We start from the raw sequence: 24874 nt of genomic DNA, 5'->3' as shown, positions 1-24874 counted from the left end.
CTCTAAACACATAGGGCAAATATCACCACCTAAATGAGTTCTTCTATTCAGGACAGTATTTTTGTGGGGCTGGTGTTATGGCACAACGAGGTAAGCCACCACTTGTAACGTCAGCATCTCATATTGCAGTGCCAGTTCACCTCTTGGCTGCTCTGCTTCTGATCCAGCTCCCTTTATATATGCCTGGGAAAGCAGTGGAAGAAGCCGCATGTATTCAGATCCTTGCCACCCACATAGGAGACCTGGATGGAGTTCCTGGCTCCTGGCCCAACCATGACTGTCAGGGGCATTTGGGGAGAGAACCAGTGGATAGAAGATCTCTCTGTAGTGTTCTCTCTCTCTCTCTCTCTCTCTCATTCTTTCAAATAAATAATATAAATCTTAAAAAGAAGAAAAAGATTTAACTTGGGGTGCTGCATACCATGTTATATTGCCTGGGTTTGAGTTGCGTCTCTGTTTCCAGTTCAGCATTCCTGCTAATTCACACTAGGGTTGTAGCACATTATGGCACGAGTACTTGTGTCATTACCACCCACGTGGAAGACATGGATTAAGTTTTGGACTCCCAGCTTCAGGCTATTATGGGTATTTTCAGAGTGAACCAATAGCTGGAAGATATTTCTCTCTTTCTCTCAAATAAAAATGAAAAATTAATGAATAAATCATATGACTTTTCAAAGTGCCCCTGAATGCTTGTAATTTATCAACATGGGATGGATAAAGTAGTTCTCTGTTTTTGCATTTTTTTAAAGATTTATTTATTTATTTGAAAGGCAGAGTTATAGAGAGGCAGAGGCAGAGAGATAGAGGTCTTCCATCCACTGGTTCACTCCTCAAATGGCCACAGTGGTCAGAACTGGGCCAACTTGAAGCCATGGAGCCAGGACCTTCTTCCAGTTCTCCTATGTGGGTACAGGGGCCCAAGGACTTGGGCCACCTTCTACTGCTTTTCCAGGCCACAGCAGAGAGCTGGATTGAAAGTTGAGGAGCTGGGACTTGAACCAGTGCCCATATGGGATGCCAGTACTGCAGACTGGGGCTTTAACCCACTTTGCCACAGCACCAGCCCCTTATAATGTTTTTAGTCCACCTCAATTCCCAGATGAAGTATGTAGATACTAGGAATCTAATTATTAGGCAAGTGCTGTGGTGCAGGGGTTAAGCCACCATCTGCAGTGCCAGCATCTCATATGGGTGCTGGAGTCCTGGCTGCTCCACTTCCTATCCAGCTCCATGCTAATAGGCTTGAGAAAGCAGTGGAAGATGGCCCAGTCTTGGGGCCCCTGCACCCATGTAAGAGACCTGGAAGAAGCTCCTGGCTCCTGGCTTTGGCCTGGCCCTTCTCTGACTGTTGTGGTTGTTTGGGAAGTGAACCAGTGGATGAAAGATAACTCTGTCTTTCCTTTCTCTCTAACTCTGCCTTTAAAATAAATAAATAAAATCTTTAAAAAAAATAGTCATTAGAATACTAATGAGGTCACTCAAACCTTAAGGTATCTAATATTACATAGAGAGCTTGTTAAGAAAACACCAGCCCTGACCTCACCTTTGGATGCTCTGAATCCAGTCAGTTGTGTTAGTCATAAAGCTCTTTAATCTGTCATTTTACCTAGCCCTTCCCAGAATAAGTCTTTTACACATGATGCTCCCTTCACCTGGGATGTGGTACTTCCTTTCTTTCTTTTGTCTATAATGTGCCTACCCTTCAGATCTGAGCTTAGTCAGAATCCTTTCCTAGCCTCTCTAACAAGGCCAGTTCTTCCATATGACATGTTCTCATGGCATTCAGTACAAGTGCAGCTTTGAATTTATATGTGTGATATTTAATACTTCTCCCACATTGTACCCCATAAACATGTACAAATACTATGTATCAAGTAAAGTAAACAAATATTCTTCCTAAACTGAAAGCTTCATAGGGATAGAAACTGTGTTCTTCATATGTAGTAAAGTCATATGCTGAAGAGTTCCTGGAATACAGTCATTGTTTAATACATACTGAGGAGGTTGATGAATAATGATCCACAAACATCTCTGTGTATGCATGTCTGTGAAGGTTTCAAGTGTACTGTATTTTTCCAGTAATGGCATGTTTTTAAAGGGTACTCACTGTTCTTACTTGTTATCAATTATGAGTTATGTGGGTTTTGTTTTGTTTTACAATTTTTTAACACTTTCACATTTACTTCAAATGTAGACATTATATACATACACATATATACTCTTTTTTCTTGAAAACATTAATTTCAAAGGGATTCATGACAGTGATCATAATGTGGGGAAAGAAGACCATATTGTCATTTACATGGTATGATTCAATGAAGCAACTTTATAGTTAAATACCAAATAGAGAGGCCGGCACTGTGGCACTGCAGGTTAAAGTCCCAGTCTGCAGTGCCAGCATCCCACATGTGCACTGGTTTGAGTCCCAGCTGCTCCACTTCTGACCCAGCTCTCTGCTGTGGCCTGGAAAATTTGTAAAAGATGGCCCAAGTGCTTATGCCCCTGCACCCATGTGGCAGACCCAGAAGAAGCTCCTGGCTCCTGGCTTCAGATCAGCGCAGCTCTAACTGTTGTGGCCATTTGGGGAGTGAACCAGTGGATGGAAAACCTCTCTCTCTTTCTGTCTCTCTCTCTCTCTCATTCTCTCTCTCTCTGTCTCTACCTCTGCCTCGCTGTACTCTGCCTTTCAAATAAATCATTAAAAAATACCAAATAGTATGGCCCCACATAATTTTTGTACTCTATTTGTTAACTTCCACAAATAAAAGAAAATATGTGATATTTGTCGTTCTGGGTCTGACTTATTTTACTCAGCATGATGCTCTCCAGTTCTATCCATTTTGTTTTGAATGTCAGAATTTTATTCTTTTTTACGGCTAAGTAATATTCCATCATGTATATATACACTTTTAAAAATCCAATCATGAGTTGATTCTAAAACCATTTATTATTGGACTAGCTGAGATGATTAGTGATTTCTTCATTCCTTTCTGGGGACTGTGCCAACAGGGGACAAATTTCATTCTATTTCAATTTGTGCTTTTGTATTTGTACATAAAACAATATTGAAAGTGGCCCCATTAGCTAATATAGCATTACCACATTTGTCATGAAAACCAGGTATACATTTCTGGTGGCTCTCCCTTGCCATTGTTTGTTGACTTGTGATTTATCTCTTCTGTTTTGATATCTGCAAAACTCAATGAAACCTGTTCTACCTACCTCAAAGGACATTGTGAACATCAACTGAGAAATGTAAAGGTGCTTTGAAAAGTATAAAGATGTGGCCAGCACCACGGCTCAATAGGCTAATCCTCCGCCTGCGGCACCAGCACACCGGGTTCTAGTCCCAGTCGGGGCGCCGGATTCTATCCAGGTTGCTCCTCTTCCAGTCCAGCTCTCTGCTGTGGCCCGGGAGGGCAGTGGAGGATGGCCCAGGTCCTTGGGCCCTGCACCCCATGGGAGACCAGGAGGAAGCACCTAGTTTCTGGTTTCGGATCAGCGCGGTGCGCTGGCCGGAGCAGCCATTGAGGGGTGAACCAACAGAAAAGAAAGACCTTTCTCTCTCTCTCTCTCTCTCTGTCTACTCTGCCTGTCAAAAAAAAAAAAAAAAAAAAAAAGAGAGAGAGAGAGAAAGAAAAGTATAAAGATGTTATCCAAATATACAGTTGCAATTTATTCCTACAATAGATGGAAGGCACTGTGATGGATTTGAAGTATAATAATACTTGGACAATGTTATGGTTATTTTTTCTGAGCCACAAAAGTTGTATTTGGAGATGTTTAATCTCTATTTCTTGTGTATTTACCTTCTTGCTAATTTTAGAAGTCACATCTCTTATTATCCATTGTTTAGGATATTGAATATTATTGATTCCCTCTAATGAAAAACATATGAACCCACATTACCTAAGGCTTCCTTCATATTCGTTCATTTTTTATGGTCCAACAAGACTTAGGGTTTTACTGCAAACTGCATCTTTTTCAGATGGCTTATTTGTGTGTTTACAGCTGTTACTTTTGTGCTGTGGGGCATAAAGGGTTTGTGTGTAATACTCTAACTATGGATAAAGTTAAATAGGAAGACATCAGTTAAATAGATTGAATTGAAATAAATACCTTGTTGCCATATTTTGTTTTTGAGTAAGGCAAAATATCCCCAATTTAGAAAACAAAATAACTATTTGGCTATTCCATAATTTACTGTTAGCTTGTTAAAATGCATTTATGTTTTCTTCCTCTCTCCTTTCTCTTCCCGATTCTTCTTACCTTCACCCTGTTTCATTCTTCCAGTTTTTCTTCATTTAACTTCAACTATCTGGGTTGCTGAGGGAAAAAAAGCCCTGGCACTTAATCAAAAACATGATCTCATTGCTTTCAATGGCTTAGAAAAGAAACATTTTAAAGCAGTTGAAAGATTTCACTTTGGAAAGTAGGTGCTGCATAACTAAGTGTGTTGGTTCCCAGCAGAGCCTTGAGTAACCTCTTTCCAGCCATCCTCATGGTTTTTTTCTCTTGCACTTCTTGTTCAGTGAGCAGTAGCTTGAGTTTTAAAAAAATCCAGCAGGAGTTTCCTTGTGGCTGTTTTGCTGGAGTATTGTTTTCTGTTCTTTCACTCTCTTTATAGTATTTTTATCTTTTTGTAGCATAATTGTTTCTAGGCTTCATCATCGGTAGACAGAGATGGAATATAAAGTTCTCTCCTGCTTACAGCCCCTTCAGAGACCTGTTAGATATTTCTGGGAGTCCTGGAAGAGAAACATGTATTCAGAAACAAGTTAATATTCTTTCTTGCAGCCTCCTTGGAAAGTCCATTTTCCCATTGGCCACAACAGTGTGCCTTATGGGCTCCAGTACTATAGGTCCTCTGTGAGGGGTAGTAACAGAGCTGGGAATGCTATCCGTAGTGCATCAGAGCTGCCAGTCTTCAAGGTGCCCAGGAGGTACAGAACTGAATTAAAGAGCTACCTTTTTTCATCTCTCCCTGCCACATTTTGTCCCTAAGTACCAAAGTGGTGGAATTTGTGTTCACAGTTTCAGTCTCTGTAGAAAAGGTTTCTTATCTTTTAGATCTACCCTTTTACTCCTTCTGGTCTCACAAGCAGTTCAAAGAGCTAAATGAAAAAAGACACCATGCTATTTCTTCCATTGTCCTTATTTCATCTTGCTGTTTATCTGCTTACTCTTCTACTCCCCTATATTCCTACTAAAATCTCCCAACATCCTTGAATTACAAAACAACCTACCACACATGGGAAGCAAAGGAGTCATTGCTGCACTAGTTCTGACAGTTGTTGAATTCTTAGTCATACTTGGGATTGCTCAAACAACTTGTTACCTTTTTAAAAAATAATTTTTGAATAGGTTTCCATTACTTGCTACAAATTCAAAAGGTACAAAAATGTGTACAGGAGAAAATTGCTTTATCATTTCCATTTCTCATTTATCAAGTTCCCGTTCCTGAGAGAATTAGTATTACCAGTTTCTTCTGTACCTTTCCAGAAATATTTTATGCATGAGTAAAAAAAAAATCTATATTCTTATTTAAATATTCTTCCCTACCCTACTGCTTCACAAGTGACATAACATATACCCTATGTTCTTCCTTGTTCTTTTTCTCTTGGAGTCTGTTTCATATTAACACATAATGAATTTCCTTATTATTTTTATGGCTGCATTGCATGGTTATACTATGATTTATTTATGTCATCTACTAATGGTGGCTATTTACTTTGTTTCTGATCTTTTGCTGTTACAAATAATGCTGCAGTTATTTTGCTCCTGCATGAATATATCTGTAGGCTAAATCTTCATATTTGTAATGGATAGGTTGAAAGTTTTATGCATTGTAGTTTAGTTGGTACCTTTGCAAATACTAGACTCTGACAATTTTTTCTTTGTTTCTAGCTTACACTCTGGACTCCTTTTGGTGACTTTGCTTCCTCACCATCTGATTTTATTTGATGATTGCTCAGGCAATATCCAGACAATATAAGTAAGTAGACAGCTGTACGAAAAGAAAAAAATAGGTTGTTTTGCATTACACTTTAGTGAACCTAGAATTTCTCCTCTATCTTAGAGCTTACAGCTAATGCTCAGAATTAAACTGACATAAGACAGATTAACAGGAGAAAAGTATACACATTTTATTTAGTAAGTTTCAATGTGCATTGGAGTCCTCACTGGGAAAATGAAGACCCAAAGAAGAAATTAGGACAAAGAGTAGTGAATTGGGAATATGTGACAACACAAAAGAGTTTGGACTAGGACAGTTTTAATCTTGGAAAAGTGACTAAGCCGATAAGGGTTAATTTAACAAGGTTTATTTGTACAAATTTGTGTCACCCTCAACTCCCTGTCTCTGTTGATAAGAATATCTTCCTTCCTTCTTGGTGTAGGGAGGGTACCTTTCACATGAGAGTTTTATTTCCTCCTTTCAGAAAGAAAAGGAAGGTCAGCATGCCCTTCTTATATCTGCTCTTTTTAGGTGCCCTTAACTCAAAATAATTAATATGCCAAAGCGGCATATTTGGGGTTGGCATACTCTAAATCCAATCAACATTTCCCATAGAGACATAAATATAAAGAATTATTTCTCTATTGTGAAACTGTTGTAGAGTGACCCCTGGCTAGGTTTGGTCCAGGTTCTTGTTTCTACATGAGAAAGAATTCAAGGAAAATACTTAGATCAAGGGAAGAAAAGAAGCAAGATTTATTTAAGCCAAAAGTATACTGTTAAGGAACAAATACAAGCAAACTCAAGAGTTGCTATAGTCAACAAGGTTCTGGGGCCAGGCTTTTATACATAGAGAGAGACATAGAGGGTTTAACCTGGGGTGCAGTTTAATTGAGTACTCAAAGGGGTAGAATTTGGGGCAGGGCTTGAATACCACCCATTTCCCTGCCATTTGTTTTTTGAAATCTTGGAAATGGCATGGTATAGGGTGCATGATGGGACTGAGAATATTGACCATGGTAATTTTACTGTGATAACATTATAATGACTAAATGTCATTGTGAAGATGCAGCCTGCAGCCATATTTCTAGCTGGCACTGTTTCTGAGTTTGTAATATCACTGAATCTGTGGTCTTTTGCTACATGGAAGGCAAGAGGGATTTGGGTGGTGCATGAAAAGTAGTTTGGGCAATGCAGAGAAAAGGGATTTGGATGGTACATACAAGGGGGTGGTATTGGCAGAGCATACCAACCAGTATTGCCACATGGATAAGCCGGGACTGTCTGGTAGGTAGGCTGGGGGATCTGGCAAACCTCAGCTTCTCACTACAATTGATACTTCCCTGCCTACATCAGGACAAACTACAATATAAACTCAGTGATAAAGGGTGGCCAGAGTTGGTATCTAGAAGTGATAGAGTGACTCTTCTTACCCTGCCCTGTGATGAACTGGAGAGTGCATGCCCTGTGTGTAAGAGTTATATGAGGGACTACAGAGTCAGTAGTGATAGATGCTGCCATTTTCTAAAAAAACAAAAGCCTCAATATTTATATGCAGTCTCCCAACTTTTGAATACTGTGTAGATCAAACAACATACATTGACAGTATTGATCCATTCCCCATCAAAGGACAAAATTACAACAATTTAGTCTGAAGATCTTAGTTGGCTTTATTTCAATGCTGGAATAGGACAGTACTTCACTCCATAAAATACAGTAAGTGTTTCAATGAACAGAGCCGATAAAGTTAGTTTTATGGACAATTTAAGGGCTGGAGACAGTAGAAACAAAAAAAGTAGATGATCATTTCAAGGTTACTTTCTTTACAAGGCGGGGACAGGGAGACAGAACAATAGAAAAATAACTGATTTCTACCATCAGATTACTTCAGGTACGTCCTTTGTGCAAGGATTAAGGTAGAGTGAACTTAATTATCATGCCAGTTGAAACTGGCTTGTTTGGGAAATCTGTTTGTTATTCTTTCTAATCCAGATAAACAGCTTAGTTTCAGCTTGATGACCTGGAATTTTAGCATGAATCCCTCTATTTTGATTTGTTGCTTGGTCTGTTGGGAACTACTTACTCATGAGCTTGGTACCGATTAATGGCCTCCTGTAATTTTTATTTAACACCCCTAATCCTCCAGTTTGCACTTGTACATAAAGAGGCAGCTCCTTGGCTAGTTCTGTGGCTCTGACTCCCTGTATTTTCATTCTAGTTCCTCACCACCTCTTGTCAGCTGCATGTTGCTTGTAAATGTTCCATTGATTGTTAAAATAATTGTACCTGTCATCATTGTCTACTTCTTGAACATTTGAAGTTCCCTTTGCTTTGATTTTTTTTTAGTCACAATGTATAGAGAATCATGAGATTCACATTACACTTCTGTTAACTTAGTCACTGTATCTTATGATTCTAAAAAGCATTTTTTTTTCCTGAGGTGTGGGATGTTAGACTTTTAGCAACTAGGAGCAGAACATATTAATAATCATTTTGTTCTTTCCACCTCTACCAATATTCTTTCTAGATTCTGGTCATTGTTTGAAAGGTCAGGAGAGACATGATCATAGATAATTGGTAAATATTAAAATAAAACTTAGGAAGGAAAGTTTTTCTGTCCGAAGTCATTCATGGCATTCTTTGGGGTTTTTCCTGTGAGTCTTGGAAGAAGAATTAATAGCTTGAACCAAAAGTCTCCAAACCTTGGATTATGATTACCATTGGAAGAAAAACTGGTACCTAATGGATCTCCACTTCTGCCCTTGTCTTTATTCCATTCTTCAGAAATTTCACTGGAGAGGGTGTACAGTTTTCAGTGTCATCTCTTCTCTGTTTCTTGTCAGAGACTCCTGTTGACCTATCCCTAGTCCATCAAAGTTAATTACACAATTTGGGGCAGAAAAAAGTAATTCCTTCTAAATGAGTAGAAACTACTGCCTTTAATGCTTTTTTCTCAGATAGTCATTTATCCATACTTACAGCAATTAAAGGATAGAAGTACCATAAAAAAACATAATTTGAAAAGAAACTTAAGGCAATGAGTTCTCACAGTTGCTGGGGGAACTAAAGCCTTATCCAAGCAGTTCTTGGCTGAAAGATACCTGCCTAGCTCTGGATTTCTGCATATTCACGAGACAACTTTTTCTCATTATAATCTGACTCTCCAAAAATAACTCTCCCATTAGTAATCAAGCATTTTTAATATAAGCCATTACATTGTTACTGTTTTTTAAACTTTTGGAATCAGTTTTTTCCTAGTATGTGATAAGTTTTTAGAAAAATTGGTGATTCAAATTTATAAGAGGGAAAGGGAGCTAATGTTTCTGGGTACCTACTTTAAAGAGCCTTTTTAAACCCTGTCTTACTTAGTCCTTACAGTGACTCCTTAAGGTGCAGATAATTCACAGAAGAGGAAACGAAGGCTGAGCATGTTTAAGAAATTTTATAAGATTAAACTGCTCTGGGGCCCACACTGTGGCGTAGCAGGTAAAGCTGCCGCCTGCTGTGCTGGCATTGCATATGGGCACAGGTTTGAGTCCTGGCTGCTCCACTTCCGATCCAGCTCTCTGCTATGGCCTGGGAAAGCAGTAGAAGATGGCCCAAGTGCTTTGTCCCCTATGCTCATGTGGGAGACCTGGAAGAAACTCCTAGCTCCAGGCTTCAGATTGGCCTGGCTCTGGCCATTGCGGCCATTTGGAAAGTTAACCAGCGGATGGAAGACCTCTCTCTCTGCCTCTGCCTCTGCCTCTCTGTGACTCTGCCTTTCAAATAATAAATAAATAAATTAAAAAAAAAAAAAAGATTAAATTTCTAAAAAGTTGTGGGTAGGACCTCAGGTTTCATACATAAAACATCTTGTTCCAGATTTCTTATTCTTTGTATTACTTCATACCACTCTGTTTTATATCTTTAAAAAATTACTTTGTTGACTATATGTAACAAGAATAAGAACTGAAAGTAGGAAGAAAATTGGAAATCAATGGATTAGTACAACAGAACATATTTCTAGTTCACTATATGTACAGTAAATTTTTCTAACTGTGAACTTTAGTTTAAAATGATGACCTGTCAATTATGTTTTGAAATTATGCCCTGAATAATACTTACTGTTTTTGGATATGGAGTGAAATATATATATATTCACTTTGAAATAACCTTAATAGGCCGGCGCTGTGGTGCAATAGGCTAATCCTCCGCCTTGCGGTGCCGGCACACCGGGTTCTAGTCCCAGTTGCCCCTCTTCCAGGTTAGCTCTCTGCTGTGGCCAGGGAGTGCAGTGGAGGATGGCCCAAGTGCTTGGGCCCTGCACCCCATGGGAGACCAGGAGAAGCACCTGGCTCCTACTTTCGGATCAGCGCAGTGCACTGGCCGCTGCGCTCCGGCCATGGCGGCCATCGGAGGGTGAACCAATGGCAAAGGAAGACCTTTCTCTCTGTCTCTCTCTCTCACTGTCCACTCTGCCTGTCAAAAAAAAAATAAAAAAAAGAAATAACCTTAATAAAATATAATTCATGTGCCATACCGTTCCCTTGCTAAAGTATACAATTCAGTTAATGGAATGTAGACTTAGCACATTTTTAAATGCTGGTTAGAAGTAATATAAAGGACTTGAAATCTTTTTTGAGTCTGGAAGTTATTCAAAGATCTAAGAAGATTCCTCCCCCTATAATTAGATATACTTAATGAGAACTGGTTAAAATTGTTTGCATACCGAAAATAAAAATATTTATACTGTTCATTTGTGTAGTTATTATAGTTTATAATTATCATTGTTTTGAGAACCCATGAGCTTGTCAACCATGGGAAATAATTAAGAATATAAATTATATATTGAAATTATATATTGAACATAAATAGAAATATATGGAGACTTTAGCAGATAAAATTGAGGTAAGTCCTTATCATTCTGGAGTAGAATCATGATCTTGTTGGGAATAACCAGGTGATGGGGAATATGGAGGAACATGAGAAACAGAGAAAAGCTGATACATATCTGTGGCCCCAAGTTTTAATTTTTTTATTTGGAAGGCAGAGTGTCAGAGAGATAAGGAAAGACAGAAGGATCTTCCTTCAATTCACTGATTGACTCTCAAATTCCTACAGCAGCTTGGGGCTAAGCCAGGAGTCAGGACATCTGCATCTCCCACATAGGTGACAGGAACCCAAGTACCTAGACCATCACTCACTGCCTCCCAGGTAAATTAGCAGGAAGCTGGGTCAAAAACAGGGAGTAACCAGCACTGGAACCAGGCTCCCTGATGTGGTATGTGGGCTTCCTAGGTGACAGCTTAACCTGCTGCACCGCAAAACTTGCCCCAGCCCCAGGATTTTAAATACAACTCAAATAGAGAACCTTTTCTCATTACTTGAGGTACTTTTTATGTCCGTTCAGTCAGGTGATATAAAATCTAAAGTAACTTTGATAGATAAACTCTGAGGAATGCAGAGAAATAAACTATTAGAATATTGGGTAAATAATTGCTTGACTTCACCTTTTAGTTGTGAAATATTGTCTGAATGACAGCATTCCTATTTTGAATTATATATTGGCATATCCTCCTGAGATGTGGGAGGTAAAAAACTTCTCCAGTTCTCTTCTGATGGAGAGTATATGAATTCCCTCATCTTATGCTTCCTTGTCCTCCTTTCAGTGATCACCCTCTAGTAAATTGACTGAGGATGTTTGAAGACTAATCATAAGTTGTTGATGAGAGACCAGCGCTGTGGCTAATTGGGTAAAATCACTGCCTGCCATGCTGGTATCCCATATGGGCACCAGTTTAAGTTTCTGGCTACTCTACTTCCTATCCAGCTCTCTGCTATGGACTAGGAAAGCAGCAGAAGATGACCTGAGACCTTGGGCCCCTGCATCCACTTGGGAGACCTAGAAGAAGCTCCTATCTCTTGGCTTCAGATCAGTGCATCTCCAGCCATTGTGGCCAATTGGGGAGTGAACCTCTGCCTTTCCTTCTCTCTCTGTGTAACTCCGATAAATCTTTAAAAAGAAAAAAAAAAAAAAAGAGTTGTTGATGGGGCTTTCTGAAGTACAACTTAATGGATGCTGGGAATGAACAAAAACAATCTGTTGACAGGGTAGTGTACCTCTTTGTTTCTGCAAGTATACATTACTTATGTAAGTTTCAGAGCAAATCTCATTTATATTTGTATCCTTAACACTTAGCTTATAGTGGATACTTAATAAATGCTTATTATATGTCTTAGATAATAATTCCAATTACATTTTTAAAAATTTGGTGGCATAGGAGCTTGTGATAACTAAGTTTTAGGTTCCTAACCCTTTTGGTTATCTTGCTTGAATGAGGCTAGAAAATAAGCATATATTTAATTTCTTCAGTAAGAAAGATTTATTTGTTTATTGCTTCTGATGTGGGTAGCACATTGGTAGTAACAGACTGCATCAACATTCCCTGACTTTAAGCTCACAAATCTAGTGAGGAAAGAAACATTGAGGTGCCTCAAAAAGTCTGTGGAAAAACTAAATTAAAAGATAACTTTATTTTGGTACGAAAAAAGTTTTGTGAACCATGCATATGAAGAGTCTTCAAACAGTTCATGAAAAAAATGCATATTATCAAAAATTATGCAGACTGCAAGAATGATTTGCACCATAATACCTTTATCTTTTAATTCCATTTTCCCATGAACTTTTTGAAGTACCCTCATACATACGTATGAATTATTTTAATATGGGAGAGCAGAAATATCCTTGTTCTATACTAGCAGAGTTTTATAACACTTTACAAAGGGTATTTGCTGTGTTATAAAGTTCACAGGAACTGATAGAAAGAGAAGGAAGGCATTCCATTTTAGAAGGGCTAAGGCAAGTATTTACTATGTGAGATGAGGAATAAAGAGAGTAGTTCTAGAATACTTATGAATTTACCAATATCTTATATGAATTCCTTTGAAGTAGACATATTGTTAAGTCCTATCAAATTTATCATCAACTATGAGTAATGAAAAGTATTTCGTTATTCAACTTGGAATATTGGTATGGGTAGCTAAGATTTTTGATAATGATATTGTGTTCAAAATTTTTTTATGCTTACACATCATATTTTACCCAAGAGGTATGACATTGCATTATTGGAGTTTTTCTTGCCACTAAATAAGTAGTTTCCATGAGGAGTTATCTCATGAGCTGTTTAAAAATATTCTTGGACCCCTATCTTAGGTTAGATTCAGTAGACTGAGTTGGCTGGTAGGATTCTGTTTGTGAAAGAGTTTCACATAATACTGGTTGACAGCAGGATTTGAGAATAACTGCCCTAAATTGATATGGAGAGAAAGTTCTACCTGCTCTAATGTATTTGTACTGTAATTCAATAAGCATGGAGTAGGTTCATGTGAAACTTAACTGTAAGAACGCTTCTGGGAGTGGAGTGCCCTCCTGGGAATGGAGACTTACATAGAAGAGAATACTATATTATCCCATATATATATATATAATATATACTATATTATAAACAGTAGTTGCTCCATAGGTTTGTTTTGAACATTAATGAGTCTGAAATAAAACTACAGAGCACACAGCTACAGCTCTTAGAAACAATGAAATAACAAGGTAAGTGACATCTAAACTTACTATGATATGATGGTACTCATGATTGAAATCAGTAGATCACACACACATTTGAAGACTGACATGGTGCCTCAGCTATGATCTAGGGCTAAGTTAGTACTCTGTGACATTTTATGGCATAGTTCAATTTAATTTACCAGTTACCCACTATTAATAGTAGAGAAATCTATATTTTATTTTCCAGCTATATAATTATTTTAGAATGGAAAAAATAGAGAATATATTCAAGAGTAACAGCAAAACCCACCACATTTAAAAGTAATCATTTCCTGTATTAGATTATTATAGTAAATTCTGGAAGATTTGTGACAGAACTGTGGCTCTTCTGACTCATTCTGTTTATGGATAAAACTCCAAGATCATCTAGTAGTGTGATATAAGTACTCTAAGAGACAATTAACAAGCTTAAAAACTCCTTTCCAGAAGCTATAAAGAATATGAATATTTTATCCTGTTCTATCTATTCTTGAGTTCAACAAATGTTGCAGAACTTGTTATGTGCTACTTTAGGAGCAGATATAGATGATAGGCACTAGCAATACAGGTGCTAGACAAATAAAAATATATAATGTGTCAAATATTAATACATGCTAAAAAGAAAATGAAAATGAAACTATGTTGCTTTTTAAAAAGCTTTTAGGAAATGGAAGCCCTGAAAAAAGAGATGAGTCATTTGTATCATACATAGATGTTTAACAAATGCTTCTTGACTGAAGGTGAGAAAGCTGTATTATCTGTAAGTTTAGTATACAACAAATCCCTTGATGATGGGAACATGTATCTAATATAATTTTAGGTCCAGGACAAATAATTTAGGTCCAGGACAAACAAACCCATTGTTTGTTTGCATTCTGCTGTGGTTAGGCTGAGCATGCTTCATTTAATGCATTTAGGGATCTAATTTTTTTTTATTATTATTTATCTATTTCAGAGGCAGAGAGAGAGGGCTTTCATCCATTGCTTCACTCCCCAAACGGCCTCAATGGCCAGAGATGGGCCAATCCAAAGCCAAGAGCTTCCTCTGGGTCTTCCATAGTACTTGGTCCCCCAACCCTTCCCCCGCCCCTTTTTTTTTAAGATTTGCTTATTTGAAAGGCAGAGTTACAGAGAGAGGAAGAGAGAGAGGCAAAGAGATCTTCCATCTGCTACCTCACACCCCAAATGGCCTTGGTGGCCGGGACTGGGTTAGGCCAATGCCAGGAGCCAGGAGTTTGTTCTGGGTCTCCCACTTGGGTGCAGGGGCCCAAACACTGGTCCATCCTCAGCTGTTTTTTCAGGCACACAGAGCAGGGAGCTGGATTGAAAGTGGAGCAGCTGGGACCCAAAAAAGGCACCCATAGGGCATGCTTGGGCCCCTGCACCCGCATGGGACACCAGGAAACACCTGGCTCCTGGCTTTGGATTGGCGCAGCGCCAGCCATAGCGGCCATTTGGGGAGTGAACCAATGGAAGGAAGACCTTTCTCTCTCTCTTTCCCTCTCACTGTCTATACCTCTATCTGTCAAATAAAAAATTTTTTTAAAAAAAGACGGGATTTTAGCAAAGAGACTATTTGCAAAAATTATGCTGATATTTGAAAGGTTGCCTTGTGGAGAAGCAAAAAAAAAAAATCTAGTCTTTATTGATTCAGGCAGATGAGTGGGTTGAAGTTACAAGAAACAGTTTTAGAATCCATAACAGGAAGATCTTTATCAGTAAAACTCTCCATTAAGCTTTTCTGTCCCTGGAAATGTAGGAAGATAGATATATATATATATATATATATATATATATATATAATCTGTGAGTATAAAATTTTGACAAGTATGCTAGTATATGTAAGAATTCTTTTGGGGTTAATAACCAGAATCTACAAAGAGATCAAGAAACTCCACAAAAACAAAACCAACAACCCAATTAAGAGATGGGCCAAGGACCTCAATAGACATTTTTCAAAAGAGGAAATCCAAATGGCCAACAGGCACATGAAAAAATGTTCAAGGTCATTAGCAATCAGAGAAATGCAAATCAAAACCACAATGAGGTTCCACCTCACCCCGGTTAGAATGGCTCACATTCAGAAATCTACCAACAACAGATGCTGGCGAGGATGTGGGGAAAAAGGGACACTAACCCACTGTTGGTGGGAATGCAAACTGGTCAAGCCACTATGGAAGTCAGTCTGGAGATTCCTCAGAAACCTGAAGATAACCCTACCGTTCGACCCAGCCATCCCACTCCTTGGAATTTACCCAAAGGAATTTAAATTGGCAAACAAAAAAGCGGTCTGCAGCCTAATGTTTATTGCAGCACAATTCACAATAGCTAAGACCTGGAACCAACCTAAATGCCCATCAACGGTAGACTGGATAAAGAAATTATGGGATATGTACTCTTTAGAATACTATACCGCAGTAAGAAACAACGAAATCCAGTCATTTGCAACAAAATGGAGGAATCTGGAACACATCATGCTGAGTGAAATAAGCCAGTCCCAAAGGGACAAATACCATATGTTCTCCCTGATCGGTGACAACTGACTGAACACCAAAAAGGAAACCTCCTGAAGTGAAATGGACACTATGAGAAATGGTGACTTGATCAGCATAGCCCTGACTGTTAATGAACAACTTAATACATTATCCTTCTTAGTAGTTTTTTTGTCTGTTCTACTTAATATGACTGGTTTAATTCTGTAATTAATACACAGTTATTCTTAAGTGTTGAAATTTAACTGAAATGTGATCCCTGTTAAACATAAGAGTAGGAATAAGAGAGGGAAGAGATATATAATTTGGGACATGCTCAAGCTGACTTGCCCCAAATGGTAGAGTTAGAAACATACCAGGGGACTCCAATTTAATCCCATCAAGGTGGCATGTACCAATGCCATCTCACTAGTCCAAGTGATCAATTTCAGTTCGCAATTGATCATAATGAAAGGACTAAGAGTCAAAGGGAGCACATAAACAAGTCTAGTACCTGCTAACACTAAACGATAGAATAAATAAAGGGGAGAGTGATCCAACATGGGAAGTGAGATACTCAGCAGACTCATAGAATGGCAGATGCCCTAAATAGCACTCTGGCCTCAGAATCAGCCCTAAAGGCATTCAGATCTGGCTGAAAAGCCCATGAGAGTATTTCAGGCATGGAAAGCCAAGACACTCTGGCAAAAGATCTCTGTGAGTGAGATCTCAGTGGAAAGAACAGGTCTTCAAAGAAGGAGGTACCTTTCTCTGAAGGGAGGAGAGAACCTCCACTTTGACTATGACCTTGTCTAAACAAGATAAGAGTTGGAGAACTCAAGGGGCTTCCATAGCCTTGGAAACTCATGACTGGAGCATAGGGAGATTACTGATGCCATAGACAGGAGTGTCAATTGGTAAAGTCAACAACAGGAGTCACTGTGCACTTACTCCTCATGTAGGATCTCTGTCCTTAATGTGCTGTGCATTGAGATTTAATGCTATAACGAGTACTCAAATAATATATTTCACTTTGTGTTTCTATGGGGGTGCAAACTGTTGAAATCTTTACTTAATGCATACTAAACTGATCCTCTGTAAAAAAAAAAAAAAAAGAAAAGAAAAGAAAAGAAAAGAAACTATCAACTCCCAACTTGACTCTCACTGGGATTAAACATGACAATAGGTCTGATCTGATTTCATCATCATTAAAAAAAAATCATCTATTATTCTTCACTTTATGTTTCTGTGTGGGAGCAAACTGTTGAAATCCTTACTTAATGTATACTAAGCTGATCTTCTGTATATTAAGATAATCGAAAATGAATCTTGATGTGAATGGAAGGGGAGAGGGAGTGGGAAAGGGGAGGGTTGTGGGTGGGAGGGACGGTATGGGGGGGAAGCCATAGTAATCCATTATTCGTACTTTGGAAACGTATATTCATTAAATAAAAGTTAAAAAAAAAAAAAAAAAAAAAAGAAAAAAAAAAAAAGAATTCTTTTGGAATAAAAGTCTCCATGGTGTGTGACATACTTAGCATTAATCATAAATCATGTTCAACTTGTTGCTATCAAAATTACTCATTTGTTCTAGAGAAATTAAAAACAAAATCCCTAATCTTATATTTTGGAGAAAGGTGGGCCAGCACCGCAGCTCAATAGGCTAATCCTCCACCTAGCGGCGCCAGCACACCGGGTTCTAGTCCCGGTCGGGGCGCCAGATTCTGTCCCGGTTGCCCCTCTTCCAGGCCAGCTCTCTGCTGTGGCCCGGGAAGTCAGTGGAGGATGGCCCAAGTCCTTGGGCCCTGCACCTGATGGGAGACCAGGAGAAGTACCTGGCTCCTGCCTTCGGACCGACGCAGTGCGCCGGCCGCAGCGCACCGGTCTCGGCGGCCATTGGAGGGTGAACCAACGGCAAAGGAAGACCTTTCTCTCTGTCTCTCTCTCACTGTCCACTCTGCCTGTAAAAAAAAAAAAAGGTGAGGCCTATCACAGTATTTCAACCACAATTCAAATAAGAAAAGAAAAATTCATTAGCAGATTGACCTTAGACATGTAGTATCTTGTCTTAATTATGTACCATAGGGTGTTGTGAGATTAAATGAACTATTCTGTGTAAAGCATTGACCCAATGATTATCTATAGGGGCATAAATTTTATTAGTATTGTCAGTTTTAAACCATCTAAAGGCATTGTTTCAGAGATTAATATTCTTTTTTATTTAATTTATTTGAAAGGCAGAGTTACAAAGAGAGGGAGAGGTCTTCTATCTGCTGGCTCACTCTTCAAACGCAACAACAGCTGAGGCTGATCCAGGCCAAAGCTAGGAGCATCATCCAGGTCACTCACGTGGGTGTCAGGGGCCCAGAGACTTGGGTCACCTTTTGTTGCTTTCCCAGGCCTGCTAGCAGGGAGCTAGAACAAAGGTGGAGTAGCCAGGACTCAAACTGCTGCAGGTGATGGCTGAACCTTCTGTGCCACAAAGTGACCTGGGAGATTTTTAGCATTCTAATCTTAATGAGTTCTTAGTTCTGATATTTGTGGTTCTGTGCTTTCCTCGTATGTCACGTATTATTTTCATCTAAACTCTCCATTGGCCTCTCATATCACAGCCAAATGTAATAAATCCTTGCTAATCTGGTATTTTTCAAGAGAAAAAATGGTTTACAAGATTGGCATTCTAAAATGTTAAACCTTCTCTTTAACCATCTCTTTTTTTAAAAAAATAGTATCATAGTTTCCTGCCTTTCTAAAGCAAAAATCTTAAACTTTACTCTTTTTGATGAGTCACTGTTCTTTTGTATATCTAATTAAATAGCTGTTTTCATTTATTTTACTTTTCTCTTTCCAGGTAGCTATCATTTGTGTGTGTGTGTGTTTAAGCCTTTTTATATCCTCTCAACCAACTATTGTCTAATCTGTTCTATGTTTGGAAATCAGATATTAAAGCTTGCTAAAAATTATATGTTAAAATGATGAAATGTCTGGAGCTTACTTGAAAATACCCACTTGCGGGGCCGCCGCCATGGCTCACTTGGTTAATCCTCTGCCTGTGGCACTGGCATCCCATGTGGGCACCGGATTCTAGTCCCGGTTGCTCCTCTTGCAGTCCAGCTCTCTGCTGTGGCCTGGGAGGGCAGTGGAAGATGGCCCAAGTGCTTGGGCTCCTGTACCCGCATGGGAGACCAGAAGGAAGCACCTGGCTCCTGGCTTCCGATCGGCGCAGCACCAGCTGTGGTGGCCATTTTGGGGAATGAACCAGTGGAGGGAAGACCTTTTTCTCTGTCTCTCTCTCTCACTGTCTATATCTCTACCTTTCAAAAAAAAAAAAAAAAAAAATACCCACTCTGCTGTGGGGCTTGAGTTCTTATTTACCTATGGGTAACATCATATCCATAGATTGTTATTCCTAATGACTTTTTTTAAATTAATTTTTGAAAGATTTATTTATTTATTTTACTTAAAAGGCAGAGTTACAGTGAGAGGGAGAGACATGGAGAGATCCTTCTTCCACCAATTCACTTGCCAAATGACTGCAACGGCCAGAACTGGGCCAGGCCAAAGCCAGGAACCCAGAAGCCCAGAACTCCACTGGGGTCTCCCATGTGTGTGGCAGGGGCACACACACTTGGACCATTCTCCACTGCTCTCTAGGTGCATTAGGGAGCTGGATCAGAAATAAATCAGCCACTGCCCAAACCAGTATTCTGACATGGGATGTTGGTATCTGAAGCAGTGACTCAACCGGCTCTGCCACAATACTGGCTCCCCTAATGAATTTCTTGATTTGTGTTTTTCTTCAGAGGTTAGTAATGCTGACAATAAGCCTTTTCTTTAATCAACATGACTTTATATAATATTTTGATTATTCTACCTGATCTTTTGATTATTAAGAGTTTATTTCTAATGGTAGGGATTTTTATAATTGTATTGAATATGTGTATTCTACACTTGCCCATACATAATTTTATGTAAGTGTACATATATGTTTTCAAGTGTAATTTTGTTTTTTCTTCTCAATACTTTTATTTGTAAGGTTTTTTTGTTTATTTGAGTGGTAGAGTTACAGACAGAAGGAGAGACAAAGAGAAAGGTCCTTCATCCACTGGTTCACACCCCAAATGGCCGCAACAGCCAGAGCTGAGCTGATCCAAAGCCAGGTGCTAAGAGCTTCTTTCTGGTCTCCCATGTGGGTACAGGTAACCAAGCACTTGGAGTATCCTCCCCTGCGTTCCCAGGCCATAGCAGAGAGCCAGATCAGAAGAGGAGCAGACGGGACATGAACAAGTGCCCATGTGGGATGCAGACACCACTGGTGGATGCTTAGCCCACTATGCTACAGTGCCTGCCCCTCCATTCTTTTCTTTACTTCCTTTATCCCTTGACTCCCCAAGTGATTCACATATCCTTTTTTACCCATATTCCACACACACATACACACACACACACACAGCGCTACTCTCTTTTCACCCTCAATTCTGTTACTTGTTGATCACTTGCTTTTTCTCCTGTGCTTAAGCCGATAGATATATGTGTATGTATGTATATAGATACATATGCTGACATGAGCACACATAAAAGAACTTTTTGGTTGTAGTTTTTTTGTTTGATTATGTTATACTCCTTTTATTGCTTTTTGCTTTTCTTAGTCAACACTGCGTTGTATATATCCCAACAAGTTACCAAATAAAACCCTCATGTGTTCTTAATGATAACATTGTGTTTATTGATAAAAATATATTTTAATTTATTTGGACATTTCTATATTTATTGAAAGAACTTTTTGTAAAGATAAACTATTGGAAAAAAGGTGACAGTAAAAATTCTGGTATTTTCTTATATATGCCAGATTTCTTCCCAACATGATGTCATAATTCTCATTTAGACCAATGAACTACAATAATACGTTTTTGAAAAGATATTGATCTGCTTAGTTTTTGCTGAACAGATACCCCATTATTAAATTAATTATTTTTTGACTTATTTTTTGACCTTTAGTATGTTTATAGTCTTTATACCTTAGATTTGCCCTCTCTCCTCATATCCAATATTTTCCCAATTTAATTGATTAGCTCATTAGTTTATGGTTTTTATTGTAGGAAATCTAAAACTTTTATGCCTATCTTTTTATGTTTTTAATTTTTGTTTTGAATATAAAGAAGACAGTAGATTTTCTTTGTATGTTATATCCTTTATTTGGACAGATTTTTTTAAATATATATTTATTTATTTGAAAGGCTTGAAAGTCAGAAATACAGAGAGAAAAGGAAAGAGACAGAGAGAGAGAAATTTTCCATCTGCTGGTTCATTCCCCAAAATAGCCACAACAGCCAGGATTGGGCCAGACTGAAGCCAGGAGCCAGGAGTTTCTTCCAGATCTCCCACGCGGGTTCAGGGGCCCAAAGACTTGAACCATCTTCTACTGCTTTTGGACTATTTTCTACTGCTTTCCCAGAGAGCTGGATCTGAAATAGAATAGCCAGAATTTGAACTGGCACCCACATAGGATGCCAGTGCTACAGGCTGGAACTTCACCCGATGTGCCACAGCACTGGTCCACAGATTTTTTTTTAAGTCACAAGGAAAATTAACTTAAACAGAAACTTCATTTAGTGCTACAATTTAGGATATGCAATTGTGAAAGGTTTCTAACTTCACCCTGTACAGTTCACATATATCATTAGTCACTGTTAGGCACTTTGGTCTTGCGTAATATAATTCATTGCTAAATGTGTGTTTTAATATGAGAGTTTTTGACATCAACATTTTTAACTTTTGTCTAATTTATATCTTAACTTAGAGTTAATAGAAATAGTTGTCTCTATAGATTATGGTTTGAGGCTGCTAATAAGTTCAGTCTTTGTGATCTTTAGCTCCTAAACTGTGAAAAGATTTCATTTTTTGTGAAGATCTATGTCTGTATTGAAAGGGGTCAAAGTGTCTGGTGACTAAAGCAGTGGAATACAAATCAGAAGATAAAAGTACTGGGCTCACTCCATTATTAACTTATACTCTGTTCAGTAATGTAAACGCAACATTGGTATTCCTCTCTTTTTAAACTGGTTGTAGTTGCGATTACCATCTGATAGTTTGTGGAAATGCTTCATCACCTCCCTTAACAAATTGTTTTTACTTCTTCAGTAGCTCTTTGAAGTAGTTATCCTTTATGCTTGCTTGTTAACAGTTGTAAAAATTTTTACTTAGAAAAACTAAGTCTTTAAAGATTATGTTAGCAGTAAAATAATTAATACAATTGGAACCATACCCAAGAATTTCTGCCTCAGTTAAGACATTTAGTGACAGTCACTCTGGGGGGTGTTTCTTGTTTATAGGATTTTACATAAATACCCTTATGGTATTATCAAAAGAATTACTTTGAATGCCACTTTGTTATATATATATTCATTTTTTTAGATTTATTTATTTATTTATTTGAAAGGCAGAGTTACAGAGAGGCAGAGAGAGAGAGAGAGAGGTCTTCCATCAGCTGGTTAACTCCCTAGATGGCCAGAATGGCCGGAGCTGCGCCAATCCAAAGCTAGGAGCCAGGAGCCCCTTCCAGGTCTCTGATGCAGATGCAGGGGCCCAATGACTTGGGCCATCTTCTACTGCTTTCCCAGGCCGTAGTAGAGAGCTAGATCGGAAGTGGAGCAGCCATGACTCAAACTGGCGCCCAGTGGCCTTACCTGCCACGCCACAGTGCCTGCCCTATATATATTTTATTGCATGTTTAAATCTGTTTCTCTGGTTGATTTTTCATAACAGATTACATGATTATCATTATTTGTTCCAAATGTATTTGGAAACTGTCAGTGCATTTTTTTCCATAATTTTACTTCAAACCAGTATTTCATTTCAAATTGCAAAATAAGTTTTAAAAACATGTTTAGCAAAAGTTAACTCTTAATATTCTTAAGTTATATAATGAAAAATTTTATTCAACATTGAGTAACAGTATGTTTCAATTTTTTGTCTTTATTCTGCAGAATGATAAATCACATTGATCATCTCTGGAAAGGATATTGATCCGCCTCATGTGAAGTATGCTCAGTTCTTTTCCAGTGGTGTAAGTATTCAGTCCTTCCCAATTTTTATCTTCTCAATCATTTAATAAATTTAAGAAATTATTATTATGATTCACATTTAAGAGCAGACATTTTTACAGTCGAAAGACTTTTAGAAAAGGAATCAAATGGTAGTATACCTGTTTGGCATTAAAGTAAACAAATATCATAGTCATGTGGTGAAGCATTTCTGTTTCCAGCTTCAAATTTTGACATTAATTTTCAACAGAATATAAAATTACTTATTTTCAGTTGCTTTATAGACAAGATATTTGTAAGATGATTAGTTAACAAGTTGATAAAACCATTGTTAGATTCCTTGTGATAAACAGAATATTGGGAGAATGTTATCTTAATGTTTCCTTTTGTATGCAAACTCCTAACACCACAGCCAGCCATTTCCCTTTAGCTGTTGGAAATGATAATGTAGTTAAGCCTGTTAGCTAATGTAGTTGCTATTCTTTCTTTGGAGTCAGGCAAAACATACAAATTGAGATGATGGTATTATGTTGAGAGTGTTTTTGTGCTAGGATATGAACTGTAACCACCAGTTCATATTAAATAGGCCTCTGAATGAAAGTATTCCGGGAATTTCACATATTAGAGAAGATAAAGTATCTATTAGCTCATTAAGTGCATCTTTAGAGTCTAATGCAAAATGCCTTTAGCATAAGTATTTTCTAAAATTTGGTAGCGTCTGTGTTTCACTTAAATTCCTTCCGTTTTGGTTGACAGTTCTACAATCCAATAAGTAGACAATAAAATAGGTTTTCCTGGTTATTTAGGTTTTTCATAAGTTCCATCTTCCTGCTTTTATTGATTCTATGATACAATGGAAAGTCTCTAGAATAGGCTTATTAATGCCAGCCTGAGTTTCGGCTAAGTAACCATGTTCTTGCTGAAGCACTTAATCTCTTTGAGTCTTAGTTTCACGTACACCCCCCTCCTCTTTATCCATTTACTAACTAAAGGAATGACTATTCTCAATAGCCATTAGAATGTAAGCATCTTGAGGCCAGGAATTTTTGCCTGATTTGTTCCTTCTTGATCTTTTGTGCTTCCTATGTTATTTGACACATAATGGACACTCAGTAAATTTTAGTTGAGTGAATGATTTTTTTCTAAATCAGGGATAGGAAACCTTTTTTCTGCCAGGGGTCATTTAGATATTTATAACATCATTCATAGGCCATACAAAATTATCAACTTAAAAATTAGCATGCTATGAATTTATTGAATTTTTTAAAGGTTTTTTTATTTGAAAGTCAGAATTACATAGAGAAGGAGAGGCAGAGAGAGAGGTCTTCCATCCACTGGTTCTCTCCCCAATTGGCCACAATGGCCAGAGCTGCGCTGATCTGGAGTCAGGAGCCAAGAGCTTCCCACGGATCTCTCATGCGGGAGCAGGGGCCCTAGGACTTGGGCCATATTATACTTTCCTCCAAGACCATAGCAGAGAGCTGGATCGGAAGTGGAACAGCTAGGACTTGAACCGGGGCCTAAATGGGATGCCGGCACTGCAGGTGGCGGCTACTTGCTACGCCACAGCACTGGCCCCTATTTATTGAATTCTGCATCCAACCTGTGGTTCCTGTGACAGGGCCAGACCAGATGATTTCACAAGCCTTACATGGCCCTGGAGCCAGATGGTCTTCATATCTTGACTGGTATCCACTTCTCTAGTATCATATCGTTTAAATCTCCTTCTTTAAAATTTCATGTCTTTACTTTTTTTTTTTTTTTGATTTAGTAATAGTATTTAGTAAGGGGATGATCAAAGTATGATTTCACAAACCCTGTA

General features: G+C 38.3%; 1 protein-coding gene across 31 annotated transcripts in view; it reads left to right on the top strand.

The window, feature by feature from the left end:
• The window catches only part of HMBOX1 (homeobox containing 1), a 224162-nt gene that overhangs the window by 63782 nt on the left and 135506 nt on the right, over nt 1-24874 (top strand). For 21 of the 31 annotated variants that reach the window (XR_011386240.1, XR_007918102.2, XR_011386242.1 and 18 more), the window contains 2 exons: nt 5911-5998; nt 22996-23075. Coding sequence is in view for 24 of the 31 variants with exons in the window: in XM_070068230.1 (XP_069924331.1) it covers nt 23053-23075 (23 nt within the window). In the remaining 7 variants the exon portion in view is untranslated. The remainder of the gene's footprint in view (nt 1-5910; nt 5999-22995; nt 23076-24874) is intronic. The other 10 variants (XR_011386241.1, XM_070068231.1, XM_070068221.1 and 7 more) reach the window with 1 other exon arrangement.

Source organism: Oryctolagus cuniculus, chromosome 2, assembly GCF_964237555.1.
Source record: "Oryctolagus cuniculus chromosome 2, mOryCun1.1, whole genome shotgun sequence".
Classification (NCBI taxonomy): Eukaryota; Metazoa; Chordata; class Mammalia; order Lagomorpha; family Leporidae; genus Oryctolagus; species Oryctolagus cuniculus.
This window is presented reverse-complemented; position numbering and strand designations above follow the sequence as displayed.